Source organism: Pan paniscus, chromosome 18, assembly GCF_029289425.2.
Source record: "Pan paniscus chromosome 18, NHGRI_mPanPan1-v2.0_pri, whole genome shotgun sequence".
Taxonomy (NCBI): Eukaryota; Metazoa; Chordata; class Mammalia; order Primates; family Hominidae; genus Pan; species Pan paniscus.
This window is the reverse complement of record NC_073267.2, coordinates 23,768,141-23,782,681: the sequence shown is the minus strand read 5'-3', so window position 1 is coordinate 23,782,681 and position 14,541 is coordinate 23,768,141. Positions and strand designations below refer to the sequence as shown.

At 45.4% G+C, this 14,541-nt stretch overlaps 1 protein-coding gene across 4 annotated transcripts in view; it reads right to left on the bottom strand.

Annotated features, from left to right (window-relative positions):
- OTOA (otoancorin) overlaps positions 1-14,541 on the bottom strand; it is an 82,468-nt gene that overhangs the window by 36,643 nt on the left and 31,284 nt on the right. For all 4 annotated transcript variants that reach the window (XM_055099999.3, XM_055100002.2, XM_055100001.2 and 1 more), the window contains 6 exons: positions 14,233-14,448; positions 9,158-9,325; positions 7,253-7,393; positions 5,109-5,167; positions 4,796-4,913; positions 1,303-1,376 (listed from right to left, as the gene is read on the bottom strand). In XM_055099999.3, the coding sequence (XP_054955974.2) occupies positions 1,303-1,376; positions 4,796-4,913; positions 5,109-5,167; positions 7,253-7,393; positions 9,158-9,325; positions 14,233-14,448 (776 nt within the window). The remainder of the gene's footprint in view (positions 1-1,302; positions 1,377-4,795; positions 4,914-5,108; positions 5,168-7,252; positions 7,394-9,157; positions 9,326-14,232; positions 14,449-14,541) is intronic.

Genomic DNA, 14,541 nt, shown 5'->3' with positions numbered 1-14,541 from the left:
CCCTCCTCTATGTCCAGTGCTCATTATCCCTCCCCTTTGCCTCTCCTTTGGAAGGCAATAAAAAAGTTGAGAAAGGCTGCATGAAACCCATCTGGCCTAGTCAACCCCACCACTTGACTGTTCAAAAACCAGATTCAACATCTTCCCCCAAACATGTTCTTCCACCTCTGTCCTAACAGAGGTGTGTAACAGCACCTGGCTTTCTTGGAAAGCACCTAGTTTTTCTTGGAGAACCATCTCCCTCACTCTAAGTCCTTGTGGTTTCTCTCCAGCTCCAGGGGTGCAATACAGATTGAAGTCAGTCAAAGTTACCCATCCTCCCAACCTCACTGATTGGTTCAAGGAAAACAAATTCGCCCAATTAAGGTCAATGAGAGTCAAACCCAAGATGTGTATTGAGAATGATGGGAAGAGAACATTTTTCTCTTTTCCCTGAATATGAAACTGGGAAAATTTAACCTTAGATCTTCCAGGGTTCCCACAGAGGAATAACGTGCCTGATAGTGAAGCCAACAGAGAAAGGCTGGGACAAGAGACAAATGACATCATTTGCACCCCTAGATCGAGTCCTGCCTGAAGTCCCTCTCTGAACTTTCCAGTTACCTGAACGAAAAATTCCCTTTTATCGCATAAGCTAGTTTCAGTTTCAGTTCTGTTGCTTTCAACCAAATATCAACCTGATATTATAATTGGCTTCATGTTTGTCTATTCCCTCTCCCACCATGAGATTATAAGGTCTTATAAATTAATAGGAATTTCTAAATCTTCAGATAGAAAATTTAGCTATCTGAGAACTAGCACACAGCAAGTACTCAATGAACTTTTTTTTTTTTTTTGAATGAACGAAGACAATAAGAGCAAAAAAAGGTAGAGGGAAATAAAGAAGGAGAGAAGGAGAGAAATAATGTCCAGATCATGTTTGAAAAGCAGGGCCACCCTGCAGGCCTGAAAGCTCACACATGCCAGGAGAAACACTTACTGCTCCCCTCAGCTCTGATTCCCCTGGAGCCTGGCACAGCCGCAAAGCCAGGCCAGATGGGACCTGCCTCACTGACACTCATTCAGGCTTGGGTTGCTTTGGCTTGGTTTTTAGATAACAGGAAAAGCAAGAAGGTCTGTCTCAAATGTCTGTGTGATACTCAGAATTGAAATCCTGGATCTCAAGGGCTTAACTCTCTAAGGCACCCTCCACTCTGCCTCTGGTTCCTGAAGAAAACCCAGTGGGGAGAGAATCATTTTGACTTCAGTGATTCCCACCGATCTCACTGCTGAGCCAGAAGGTGGGGGCTGATGTTCACTTACGGGAGTGCAGCCAAGAGGAAAGGTGGCATAGACAATCTGGAAACTTCCCAGTATTTCCACGCCAAACAATTAACCTGAAAGATTAAGCAGTTCTGGGGATTTAATGCAGTAAGAAGAAAAACAAACACAGTGCTTTCCATGTGCCAGGTACTATCCTAAGTGCTTCATACGTGTTCATTTATGCAATAGAGCACCCTATGATGTAAGTACCACTACTGTGCCCAGTTTATGGATGAGAACGCTGAGGTAATAACAAACATGAACACGGACATTTAAGTGTGAGAATGCTCATCGCAATTTTGCTTATATCTGCAAGAAAGGGAGATATAATTTTAATGTTCCTCAGCAGGGGATTGGTTAAGTAAATTATGGTATATACATACAATGGAATAGTGCACCTACTTTGTTTTAATAAGGTAGATTTATATATATATTAACACTAAATGATGTCTGTGCTATTTTATGCATGTGCATATATATAGTTATATTATATATAATGTAAAAACCACAAATGGGCTCATATTGTACACACAATTCTGTTAAGCTATATATATAGCTTAACTATACATATAGTTATACAGTTATATTTAACTATATATAGCTATATTTAATTATACATAGTTATATATAGCTTAACTATATATATAGTTTTATACATATATATATCTTAGCTATATATATAAACAGAACAGCATGTATAGTATGAGCTCACTTGTGGTTTTTTTGTTTTTTGTTTTTTGTTTTTTTTTTGAGACAGTCTCACTCTGTCACCTAGGCTGTAGTACAGTGGTGTAATCTCAGCTCACTGCAACCTCCGCCTTCCGGGTTCAAGCAGTTCTCCTGCGTCAGCCTCCCGAGTTGCTAGGATTACAGGCACCCCCCACCATGCACGGCTAATTTTTTTTTTTTTTTTTGTATTTTTAGTGGGTTTTTTTGGGGTTTTTTTTTTGTATTTTTTAAAAATTTTTTTAGGTTGGCCAGGCTGGTTTCGAACTCCTAACCTCAAGTGATCCACTCATCTCGGCCTCCTAAAGTGCTAAGATTACTGGCGTGAGCCACTGTGCCTGGCCCACTTGTGGTTTTTATATTACATATAGATACTTTTTTAAAATTTGGTTTAGAGATAGAGTCTCACTCTGTCACCCAGGCTGAAATGCAGTGACTCCATCATAACTCACTGCCGCCTTGAACTCCTGGGTTCAAGTGATCCTCCTGCCTCAGTTTCCCAAGTAGCTAGGACTACAGGCATGTGCCACCATATTTGGCTAATTTTTGTATTTTTTTGTAGAGTTAGAGTCTTGCTGTATGTTTCCCAGGTTGGTTTCAAAGTCCTATCCTCAAATGAACCTCCCACCTCAGCCTCCCAAAGTGCTAGAATTACAGGCATGAGTCATTGTGCCCGGCCTATATTTTATATATAAAAGAAAACTCTCAAAAGTAATAGCAAACTGTTCTTTATAGTTACCTCTGAAACACAGTTGCTCACCTCAGTATTATTGACATTTTCGACCAGGTACCTCTGTGTAGTGGTGCTGTCCTACGCATTGTAGGATGTTGAGCTCCACCCCTGGCCTCTACCCACCAGATGCCAGTAGCTCTGCTCCGGTTGTGACAACCAAAAATGTTTGCAGACATGGCCAAAAGTCCCCTAAGAGGGCAAAACAGTACTCTGTTGAGAACAACTGCTCTGGGGAAAATTTGGGGAAATTTTACTTTCTCTGTATTGGTTGTTTGTTTGTGTGTGTGTGTGTGTGTGTGTGTGTGTGTAATAATTATGTGTTTTCAGAATGTGCGTGGTGGCTCATGCCTGTAATCCCAGCACTTTAGGAGGCTGAGGCTGGTGGATCACTGGAGGTCAGGAGTTCAAGACCAGTCTGGCCAACGTGATGAAACCCCGTCCCTACTAAAAATACAAAAATTAGCCAGGTGTGGTGGTGCGCACCTAGAATCCCAGTTAGACAGGAGAATGAGGCAGGAGAATCACTTGAACCCAGGGGCGGAGGTTGCAGTGAGATTGAACCACTGTATTCCAGCCTGGGCAACAGAGCAAGGTCCTGTCTCGATAATAATAATAATAATAATAATAATAATAATAATAATGTGTTTTAGTAAAAATATAAACGAGAAAGGCAAATTTTCTAATTAACTGGTATTTGAAGGCTCTGAGAGCTGGAAGCCTAGAAAAGCACCTTCACTGGGGCAACTCTTCCCGCTCGAACATGTAGGTCTTCCTCAAAGCAGGTCTAGCTTCCATCCATTTGCTCAGTTATTGGCTTGCCCACCTGGGCAGGTCTTTTAATATAGTTCAGTGGTTTGTACCAGCAAACTGATTAGAAATGCAAAGTCTCAGGCCTCACCCCTTACCTACTATATGTAAAACTCTGGGAGTGGGGCCCCCAATTTGTGTTTTTACAGCCTTCCACACAATGCTGATGCAAGCTCAACTTTGAGAATCACTAACAGAATTAACAGTCCAAGGGAATGAGAGAGCTTCATTAAAACTTTGCATATTCCTGTAATGATCTTGAAGGATTATACACCAAGCACTCTATGCTTTCTGGTTTCCTGGGAAATAATTTACTCTTTGGAAATTCTTCATTCTGGTCTGAAACACAAGGCCAGAGTTGAGAAGGTGCTTTTTAATATCCATTACAGGAGTCTGTAAGCCAGCGGTTCACACCAAAAGTTCAAATGCTGTAAGGCCTGTGTTTACTAGCTTAGACACTGTGAAAAATCAGTCACTGGCTGGGTGAAGTGGCTCATGCCTGTCATCCCAGCACTTTGAGAGGCTGAGGCAGGAGGATCACTTGAGCCCAGGAATTTAAGACCAGCCTGGGCAACATATCAAGCCCTATCTCTGCAAAAAATAAATAAATTAGCCAGGCATGGTGGTGTGTGCCTTTAGTCCCAGCTACTCAAGAAGTTGAGACGGAAGGATCTCTTGAGCCCAGGAGGTTGAGGCTGCAATGAACCATGATTATGCCACTGTACTCCAGCCTGGGTGACAGGGCAAAACCGTGTCTCAAAAAAAAAAAAAAGAGAAATCAGTTACTGCTTCTAGTCTCCCCAAAGGTTAAATAGCCTCCATAACCTTTTAGAAAATGAAGTTTTAAGTGAGAAAGAAAATGTTCTCAGAGTACTGTTTGCATTCACAGCTACTCCTGGAAAGTGTTGGAATATTAGCTGAAGGAGTACCTTCCATCCCACGGGAACATAATTATGAACACACAAAATACTGTCCCTTATGAATATATTTTAAGGCTTAAATTTGAGTATGGAATAACCAATCTGTTGATTCTTTGGCTGTAGTGATGTGGGTATTTGGAGCTGTTTAAAAAGAAACTGGAAAAAACCTGGCTCAATCTTTGGGCCTAAGTCATCACTTGCGTCTGAATGATTCTGGCATAAAGATCTTTAGATGCCACAGCCAATCCAGGCCCAGTGACTGGGGCAGGGAGAGAGAATTAGAAGCTGGAAAATGCTTTAACGGTACCTGATAGGGTGAAAGCAGGGCGAAGTTGTTCTGAAAATCCTGGAAATGGGCCAGAAAGAAGTCAGTGCTCATGGCATCAATGTGTGAGCAGGTCACGCCTTTGACCAGCTGCCCAGCACTAGAAAACAAAACAAGGCACTCGGGAAAGGAAGGAAGTGAGGAGGAGAGGAAAGAAAGAGCAAGAGAAGGCAGATATGATCAGATACAAGCTACAGACGTGACTGCCTAACTCTCCCACCTGGAAAAGTAGGCTGCTCTGGCAGAAGGCTCTGAAAAGCCTGTTCAGCACCCAGGCCGAGTTACATTTTCCTACCTCAAAAGCTCCTCAGGACTTCTGGTGGTCTTTAACAGAAGCTCATACAGGAACAGAGCCTGCGAGAAGAGAATGATCGTTAGCACTGATGGCACACTCAGCGTGTGCCCAACACTGTGAGGCCCTATCAGGAAGGCATTCCACAATCCCATTTTACAGATGGGGAAATGGAGGCTTAACAGGCTATGTGAGTTACCTAGGACTAGACCATTGCTAAGTGGCAGTGCCTGGATTTGAACCAGTGTCAAGGTAATTCCAGAGCCCCACTCTCACACTCCAGGTGATTCTCTACACCCCATGAGGCAGATGAGAGGCAAAGACATTGGTGGCAGGGCTGGAGTTTTACTTCCTGTGCTTTAGGAAGCTGCTGACCAGTTGAGAACTCCCTGTGGCTCCTATTCACATGTGCACCTGCCAGGTCCTGAACACCAGGCATCCCAGAATAAACCAGGATGGGCTAGAAAGCACCAGCAATAAAGTACCTGCAGCTAGCAGCATGCACTGTCTTCAAACCACCCCCCAATGAGCACTCTAGAACAATGCCTAGTAGACAGGGGAGTCATTTGTTTTAAGGAACATAATTTTACAGAATCCCTAACTTGCAGACGCAATCAAGTACTACATTTGTCTATTTTATAGACTCTGAAACTTTGAGTATCATTCCCCAGACAGAATAAATTATGAGCTAGTGTTAGACATGGTAGCTGAGAGCCAGAAAGCAGCACAAAAGCCCAGGCAAAAGGAATGGACGATGGAGGAAAGTTCTGGACACTGTTTGTGGCCCCAGAGATTTTCCTGGGCTGAGGGTCAAATTCTGGGAACCTCCCACAGTCTTCCCCATCTCAGGAAACAGCAATCCCATCAGCTCAATGGCCGAGACAAAAGTATCTTGAAGTCTTCGGTGGCAGAATGTATTTTCCAAAATAAAACTATTGGCTGGGTGCCCTGGTTCACGCCTGTAATCCCAGGACTTTGGGAGGCCAAGGCGGGCAGATCACTTGAGGTCAAGAGTTCGACACCAGCCTGGCCAACATGGTGAAACCCTGTCTCTATAAAAAATACAAAAATTAGCCGGGCATGATGGTGTGTGCCTGTAATCCCAGCTACTTCAGGAGGTGGAGCCATGAGGATTGCTTGAACTCGGGAGGAGGAGGTTACAGTGAGCCAAGATTGTGCCACTGCACCCCAGCCTGGGTGACCGAGAGAGACTCTGTCTCAAAAAATAAAACAGAATAAAATAAAACGGTTGCCACTGTCACTAAATTTAGAGGTGGTTTGTGACACAGCAATAGATCAGCGGGACATCATCCAGCCTCATGAGAGACCCTGAGCAAGAGCGCCTGGAACAGACAGGGATTTGTGTCGTTTCATTCACTTTTGCACACTCAGCACTGTGAGCAGTGCCTGGCGCACTGTTGGGCTGTGCTTGATAAACATTTGCTGGGTGCATGTAATGAAGACTGACTGAATACAAAGGTAGTCAACGATGGTACTAAGGCAGAGCATCCACTTCAACAGCACCATCCCCCCAAGCGGCCTCAATGCTCACAGCATTTAATAATACACATAATAGCCGCGAATATTTACAGCACACAGCCCAGGTGGCATGTATCAGTGACCCTCATTTTATTATCAAAATTATCCCCATTTTGCACATGAGAAAACTGAGGCCATATAAGGAACTTCTCCAAAGCTAATAAGTAAGTGGGAGCCAGAATTCATGCTCAGGTCTTGTCTAACTTCTTTTTTAAGAGACAGGGTCTCGCTCTGTCGCCCAGACTAGAGTGCAGTAGCATGACCATAACTCACTGCATTGCGGAACTCCCGTGCTCATGTGATCCTCCTGTCTCAGCCTCCTGAGTAGCTGGGACCACAGACATGCATCACCATGCCTGGCTAATTTTTTAACTTTTTGTAGAGACAGGATCTTGCTTGCTATGTTGCCCAGGCTGGTCTCGAACTCCTGGCGTCAAGCGATCCTCCTGCCTCAGCCTGTCCAAATTCTTAACACTATACTCTTCTGCCTCCTATACTAATCCCACAGAAATAAATTTCTTTTATCAAATTAACCTTAAAACAGACCATTCATTCTCACAAGACAGATAGTCAGAAATACAGGATCGATCTGTGTTTCATGGTAATACCTGGCTCCTTCCAAGTTCCTTATCCTTCAGGACTGTAGAGTTGAATCCAGGTTGCCTCCTTAAATCAAAGAGAGACACTTCCTTAAAGAAAGTCCCTTGTATCTCCACGATGCCTGGGGCAGTGTCTTCCGCTTGGACCATCTGCCAAAAGTGAGAAGCAACAAAACAACATTGTAAAAAATGCATTGAGCTTTGAGGAAGGGCCAGGCACTACATCACAGGCAATAAAATCCATCAGACCCACTCAGTAACCCTAGGAAGTGGAGAGTAGCATCATCCCCATTTCACAAGTGAGGAAACAGAGACTTAAAGTGTGATGAGTTGAAAGTCAGTAAGTGACATTCAAGCCCAAGTCTGTCTGATTCCAAAACCTGTGCTCCTTATTTCTTTATTTTAACTGTATGGGCTACTTGCTATCTGCAAGGTATTGGTGTTTTAGGCCAAACCCCTTAGGTTTTAGGGTTTTTTTCTTTTTTTGAGATGGGAATCTCCCTCTGTCGCCAGGCTGGAATTCAGTGGCACGATATTGGCTCGCTGCAATCTCCACCTCCTGGGTTCAAGCAATTTCCCTGCCTCAGCCTCCCGAGTAGCTGGGACTACAGGAGTGCACTACCACACCCGGCTAATTTTTCGTATTTTTAGTAGAGACGGGGTTTCACCATGTTGGCCAGGCTGGTCTCAATCTCCTAACCTCGTGATCCGCCCACCTTGGCCTACCAAAGTGCTGGGATTACAGGCGTGAGCCACCTCACCTGGCCAAGTTTTGGTTTCTTAACAGATTTTGCCATTGGACAGAACGGACCTGATAGAGCAAGATGTCAAAAGACTCCCTGACAAGTAAAAAAGGGGCCAGGCATGGTGGCTCACACCTGTAATCCCAGCACTGTAGGAGGCCGAGGCGGGTAGATCACTTGAGCCCAGGAGTTTGAGACCAGCCTGGGCAACATGGCAAGACCCCATCTCTAGAAAAACAAAAATTAGTGAGCAGCACAGGCCTGTAGTCCCAGCTACTTGGGAGGCTGAGGTGGGAGGATCCCTTGAGCCCCAGAGGTGGAGGCTGCAGTGAACCAAGATCACGCCACTGCATGCTGGCTGGGGTAATAGAGCAAGACCCTATCTAAACAAACAAACAAAAAAACAGAATACGGACATGGCTGTGGACCATGAAAAGGGCTTTCAGATGCACCCTAGGACTTTGGGGTTTATTTTTAGATTTGAAAAACAAATTTTAGGCCAGGCACAGTGGCTCACACCTATAATCCCAGCACTTTGGGAGGACGAAGCAGAAGGATTATTTGAGGCCAGGAGTTGGAGACCGGCCTGGGCAATATAGCAATACTCCATCTCTACAAAATTAATAAATTAGCCAGACATGGTGGCTTGAGGCCAGGAGTTTGAGACTAGCCTGCGCAACATAGCAAGACCATGTCTCTACAAAAAGTTAAAAAAATTAGCCAGGCATGGTGATGTATGCCTGTGGTCCCAGCTACTCAGGAGGTTGAGGCAGGAGGATTGCTTGAGCCCAGGAGACTGTGGTGAGCTATGATCATACCACTGTACTCCAGCCTGGGCAACACAGAAAGACTGTCTCAAAAAAAAAAAAAAAAAAAAAAAAACACTTGAACCTGAAGTGTTATAAGATCAGGAAACCTGATTTAAGAAAAGTCTTCCAGATTAGACTGTCTGGCAGAACAAAGGGGTCTGGGAAGAATGACAGCATGACTGAAGGGCTCCGTCTGGAAAGGAAGGAAGGTGTGCCACCAGGAGAAGGCAGAGCCACCCCAGACACCAACAGCTGAGACAATCCCAGCCCTGGGTTCATGGCCCAAAGTCACAGCCCACTCACCAACCCCAAAAACATACCCCCTGTGACATGTGGCTGAGCACCAGACACCTTCCTCTCACCTTGCTGAGGATACCTTGCTGCTGGGCAGGTGACAAGTTGGATACATACTGGGAGACGGCACTTCTCAGGACCTGCGAGATGTCCTCGCGTTTCATGCTGCAGAAGGCCTGGGTGCTGACCCCAGCCAGCAGTGCGCCCATCTGGCTGACATTGTAGAAAGACAGCACCTGGAAGAGGAGCGACTGCGCAGTCAGGCTCTGCTCCCGCCTTTCACCTCTCCAACGTGCACTCAGCCCATCTATGTGCCAAGTATAGGGATGGGTGACACCTTAGGGGCACAGCAGTGAGCCAGACAGATGCTGCCTCCACAGGCCTTCCTTCCTTCTATCAAGAAAGAGAGTTGGCCAGGCGTGGTGGCTCACGCCTGTAATCCCAGCACTTTGAGAGGCCAGGCGGGTGGATCACCTGAGGTCAAGAGTTCGAGACCAGCCTGGCCAACATGGTGCAACCCCATCTCTACTAAAAATACAAAAATTAGCCAGGCATGGTAGCAGGTTCCTGTAATCCCAGCTACTTGGGAGGCTGAGGCAGGAGAATTGCTTGAACCCAGGAGGCAGAGGTTGCAGTGAGCTGAGATTGTACCATTGCACTCCAGACTGGGCAACAAGAGCAAAACTCTGTCTCAAGAAAGAAAGAAAGAAAGAAAGAAAGAAAGAAAGAAAGAAAGAAAGAAAGAAAGAAAGAAAGAAAGAAAGAAAGAAAGAAAGAAAGAAAGAAAGAAAGAAAGAAAGAAAGAAAGAAAGAAAGAAAGAAAGAAAGAAAGGAAAGAAGGAAAGAAAGAAAGAGAGAAAGAGAGAGAAAGAAAGAAAGAGAAAGAGAAAGAAAGAAAGAGAGAAAGAGAGAGAGAAAGAGAGAAGGAAAGAAAGAAAGGAAGGAAGGAAGGAAGGAAAAGAAAGGAAGGAGGAAAGAAAGAAAAGAAAGAAAGAAAAAAGAAAGAAAAAAGAAAGAAAGGAAAGAAAGAGAGAGAGAAAGAAAGAGAAAGAAAGAAAGAAATTATACTTGGGTTTTTTTTCCTTCCTTTAGAGTGAAGATGCTAGATAGTTTTCCATATAATCAAGGACATGCTTTGGTTCTATGAAAAGACAGCTGAGTGGGTTCCTTTAGTTATTCTGTGTATAATGGGTGATCTCATGCTGTCTTCAAAGAAGGCAAGACCTTTTGACCTCTTGCCTTCTGAGTAAAAGTGGCCTCACCCCTCAGTAGGAAGAGTTGGGTATTAGGAAAGAGACAAACCACTTTGTCCTGGGCTGGGAGGGAACAAAACCGTCTCCCTCAACTCCCTAAAATCAAATTCAGAGAGGACTGTCAAGGTGGACCCATGGAGCCCCAGTCAAGGTCCAGAAACAAGGATTCAAAGCCTTCAACATAAAGTCACCACGAGGCTAGAAGAGACCAGATGAATGGGCTGGCCTGGTACCTGAGTCAGAAAGTGGGAGTGCGTGGGCATTGGTCATGGTGCCATAATGGAGACAGTGAGCACAGGAGTTAAACAAGATGGCTCTGAGGCCAGGTGCCCTGGGTTCAATCCCAGCTGCGTAACTTTCACGTGGCCTTTTCCAGTTCCCTTACACACTCTGTACCTCATGTGAATGAACTGGAAAATGAAGACTACAGCACTACCGACTTCAGAGGATTGTTGGATTAAATTATTAATTCACTTAGAACACAACCTGGCACATAGTAAGTGTTCAGTAAATGTTTGTTATTCCAAACCCCCCCTCCCTTGGCCCCGCGATGGAGGAAGCAGGCTAGGACCAGCCCTCGGAGCTGCAGCTGCCCTTCATCCCTCCCTCGCCCTCTCTACCGACATCCTGCTCCAGTTCCCACTTGGATTTACTTTGGGGAATGTGGTTGGAATATATCTGGCTCAGAACCATGACATACCACACCCAGCTTTAAAAACTTGAAGAAATTTAAAAAGACTTGGATGCCAAGAAGAAATTCCCTACTCCTTCTCTTTGGGAGGCCAAGGCGAGTAGATTGCTTGAGCCCAGGAGTTTGAGATCTGCCTGGGCAACATTGCAAAATCCCATCTCTACAAAAAAATACAAAAATCAGCCCGGCGTAGTGGCATGTGCCTGTGGTCCCAGCTACTCAGGAGGCTGAGGTGGGAGGATCACCTGAGCCTGGGGGGTCAAGGCTGAAGTGAGCCAAGATCAGATCACTTCACTCCAGCCTGGGCAACATAGTGAGAACCTGTCTCAAAAAACAAAAAAAGAAGAAGAAACCCCCCAGTTCCTGAGGCCGACTCCAGCACTGCCTTCTGGATGCATGGATTCTACTCTATAACTCTTAAACCCCTTTACCGCCTGAATCAAAAGCTTTTGTTTTCATTTTACCACCTGAATCAAAAGCTTTTGTTTTCATTTCCAACCTCAGTGATGCGATCTCGGCTCACTGCAAGCACCGCCTCCCAGGTTCACGCCATTCTCCTGCCTCAGCCTCCCGAGTAGCTGGGACTACAGGCACCCGCCACCATGCCCAGCTAATTTTTTTTTTTAATTTTTAGTAGAGACAGGGTTTCACCGTGTTAGCCGGGATGGTCTTGATCTCCTGACCTCGTGATCCGCCTGTCTCGGCCTCCCAAAGTGCTGGGATTACAGGCGTGAGCCATCGTGCCTGGCCTAGTGATTTTCTTCCTTGTGAGACACTGTGGTATTTTGCTTTAGAGCAAGCAAAATGGGGCCCCTTACATTTTCAACATCTTCACCTCTTCCCATATCCTCCTTCAAGCTGCATGGGAGGTACTAACACTAGAATTACGGTGCTAGGTTAGTAAACATGACCTTTAAGGAGTAGTCTCTCCTTTATTCTTTGGGATTCCTACTACTTTTTTTTTTTTTTAAGACAGAGTCTTGCTCTGTAGCTCAGCCCAGTCTGGAGTACAGTGGCATGATCTTGGCTCACTGCAACCTCCTCTGCCTCCTGGGTTCAAGTGATTCTCCTGCTTTGGCCTTCCAAGTAGCTGAAATTACGGGTGTGCACCATCATGGCCAGCTAATTTTTCTATTTTTAGTAGAGACAGGGTTTCACCATGTTGTCCAGCTGGTCTCAAACTCCTAGCCTCAAGTGATCCATTCATCTTGGCCTCCCAAAGTGCTGGGATTACAGGCATAAGCTACCACGCCCAGCCTACTACCTTTTGTCAAAATAAAAATTGATGAGTTTTGTATAGTTGGTCAGACACAGTTAAAACTAAATTCACAGTTTAGCAATTATAATGGGTGCTTGTTAAACATCTGGTAGTAAATTATGTTGTTTCAAAGTAATTAAAATTAATATCCAGAAGCCAAAAATAAATAAATGTTTGTTATTATTATTTGATTGGAATGGGTCCTAATCCAATCCTTGTGAGCCAGTTTGCATCCTGGGAAATGGCCAGGAGTGTGGACTAAACGAGAAGGACACAAAAAGCCAGGCACAGTGGCTAATGCCTGTAATCCCAGCACTTTGGGAGGCTGAGGCGGGCGGATTACGAGGTCTGGAGTTCGAGACCAGCCTGGCCAACATGGCAAAACCTTGTCTCTACTAAAAACACAAAAATTCGTTGGGTGTGGTGGTGGGTGCCTATAATCCCAGCTACTCGGAAGGCTGAGGCAGGAGAATTGCTTGAACCCGGAGGCGGAGGTTGCAATGAGCTGAGGTTGTGCCATTGCATTCCAGCATGGGCGACAAGGGCAAGACTCCGTATCAAAAAAAAATTAGATGACACCAAAATGCTTAGAACTCAAGTCTCCCAGATTTGGAGCCCTCTGGACTGGACCCAACCCAGGGACATTAATTGTCCCCAAAAGAATGTCCATTTTCCACCCCAGGAGCAGCAAGAACACAGATTAAGACTCCTGTCTCCACCAAAGAGGACTGTCTGCCTGACAGTTCCCTCTCTGCAGCCCAAGATTGGAATAAAATAGCATCATCCCTAATCCCAAAGTAATGGCAAAAACCGCAATTACTTTTTGCATCAACCTAATAGCAGCTTAACAGCAGGCAGGAAAATCCTGGGATGAGTCCCACACGTTGATCCCACTCAGGGATGGCTAATGCCCCTTGAGCTCCTACTCTGTGGTGTCACCTGGTGGTCTGGCTTCTTCATGTGTACCAACTCACATAATATTCGCAGCAATGCTACAGGATAAGTGCTACTGATTTGTTGTTGTTGTTGTTTAATTTTTTTTGAAATGGAGTCTTGCTCTGTCACCCAGGCTGGAGTGTGGTGGCACAATCTCTGCTCACTGCAACCTCTGCCTCCCAGGTTCAAGCCATCCTCCTGCCTCAGCCTCCCAAGTAGCTGGAAGTACAGGCATGCACCACCACGCCCAGCTAATTTTTGTATTTTTAGTAGAGACGGGATTTCACCATGTTGATCAGGCTGGTCCCAAACTCCTGGCGTCAGGTGATCCTCCCACCTCAGCCTTCCAAAGTGCTGGGATTGCAGGTGTGAGCCACCTTGCCCGGCAGTAAGTGCTATTGTTGTCCACATATTACAAATAGAGAAACTGAGTCAAAGTGAAAATAGCAAATTGCCTAGTGTCACACAGCTAGTAAATGGCAGAGCAAGGATTTGAACCCAGGCAGTCCTCCTCAGCATCATCTTCTTACTGATCGGTTGCCCCCTGCTGTGTGTGTATAACTGACTGTTATGGATTAAATATTTGTGTCTCCCAAGAATTCATATGTCAAAGTCCTAACCCCTAACGTGATGGCATTGGGAGGTGAGACCTTTAAGAGGCCTTTAAGGGTTAGATGAGGTCATGAGATAATGAGGGTCAGGTGGGGCCCTGATCCAATGGGATTAGTTTCCTTGTAAGACGCAACACCAGAGAGCTTGCTCTCATGTGGTCAGGTGAGCACACAGCAAGATGGCGGCCACCTACAGGCCAAGAGAAGAGGCCTCAGAATGAAACCTACCTTTCTGACACCTCGATGTTGGACTTCCCAGTCTCCAGAACTGTGAGAAATAAATTTATGTTGTTTACGTCACTCAATCTACAGTATATTTTTATGGCAGCCTGGCAGGTCTAATACACTTAGGTCATCTTAGGGGAATAAAAAAGAGTTTAAAACTCCAGCTGACCTTCTCATGGGCCAAGTATTTGGCAGACAAGATGATGACCTGGCTCTTGGCCCAACCTGAGACCTGGTTGAGGGTGGAGATGGCTCCGTGCACAGCCTCGGGGGAGAGGGATTCCAGTTGGCTGTAGGTCAAACCTACAACTGCATCCGACAAAGAACCCAGGGTCTCATTGAGGGTCTGGTTCTCCATGGCAATGTCCAGGAGTTCTGCTTTGAGCTGGAAGGAGAGCAAACTGGAATGAGTGTTGATAGGAAGCAGGGCGGTGGCTCCCTCTGACCATATCCAGGGCTATTAGGACTCCACAGCACC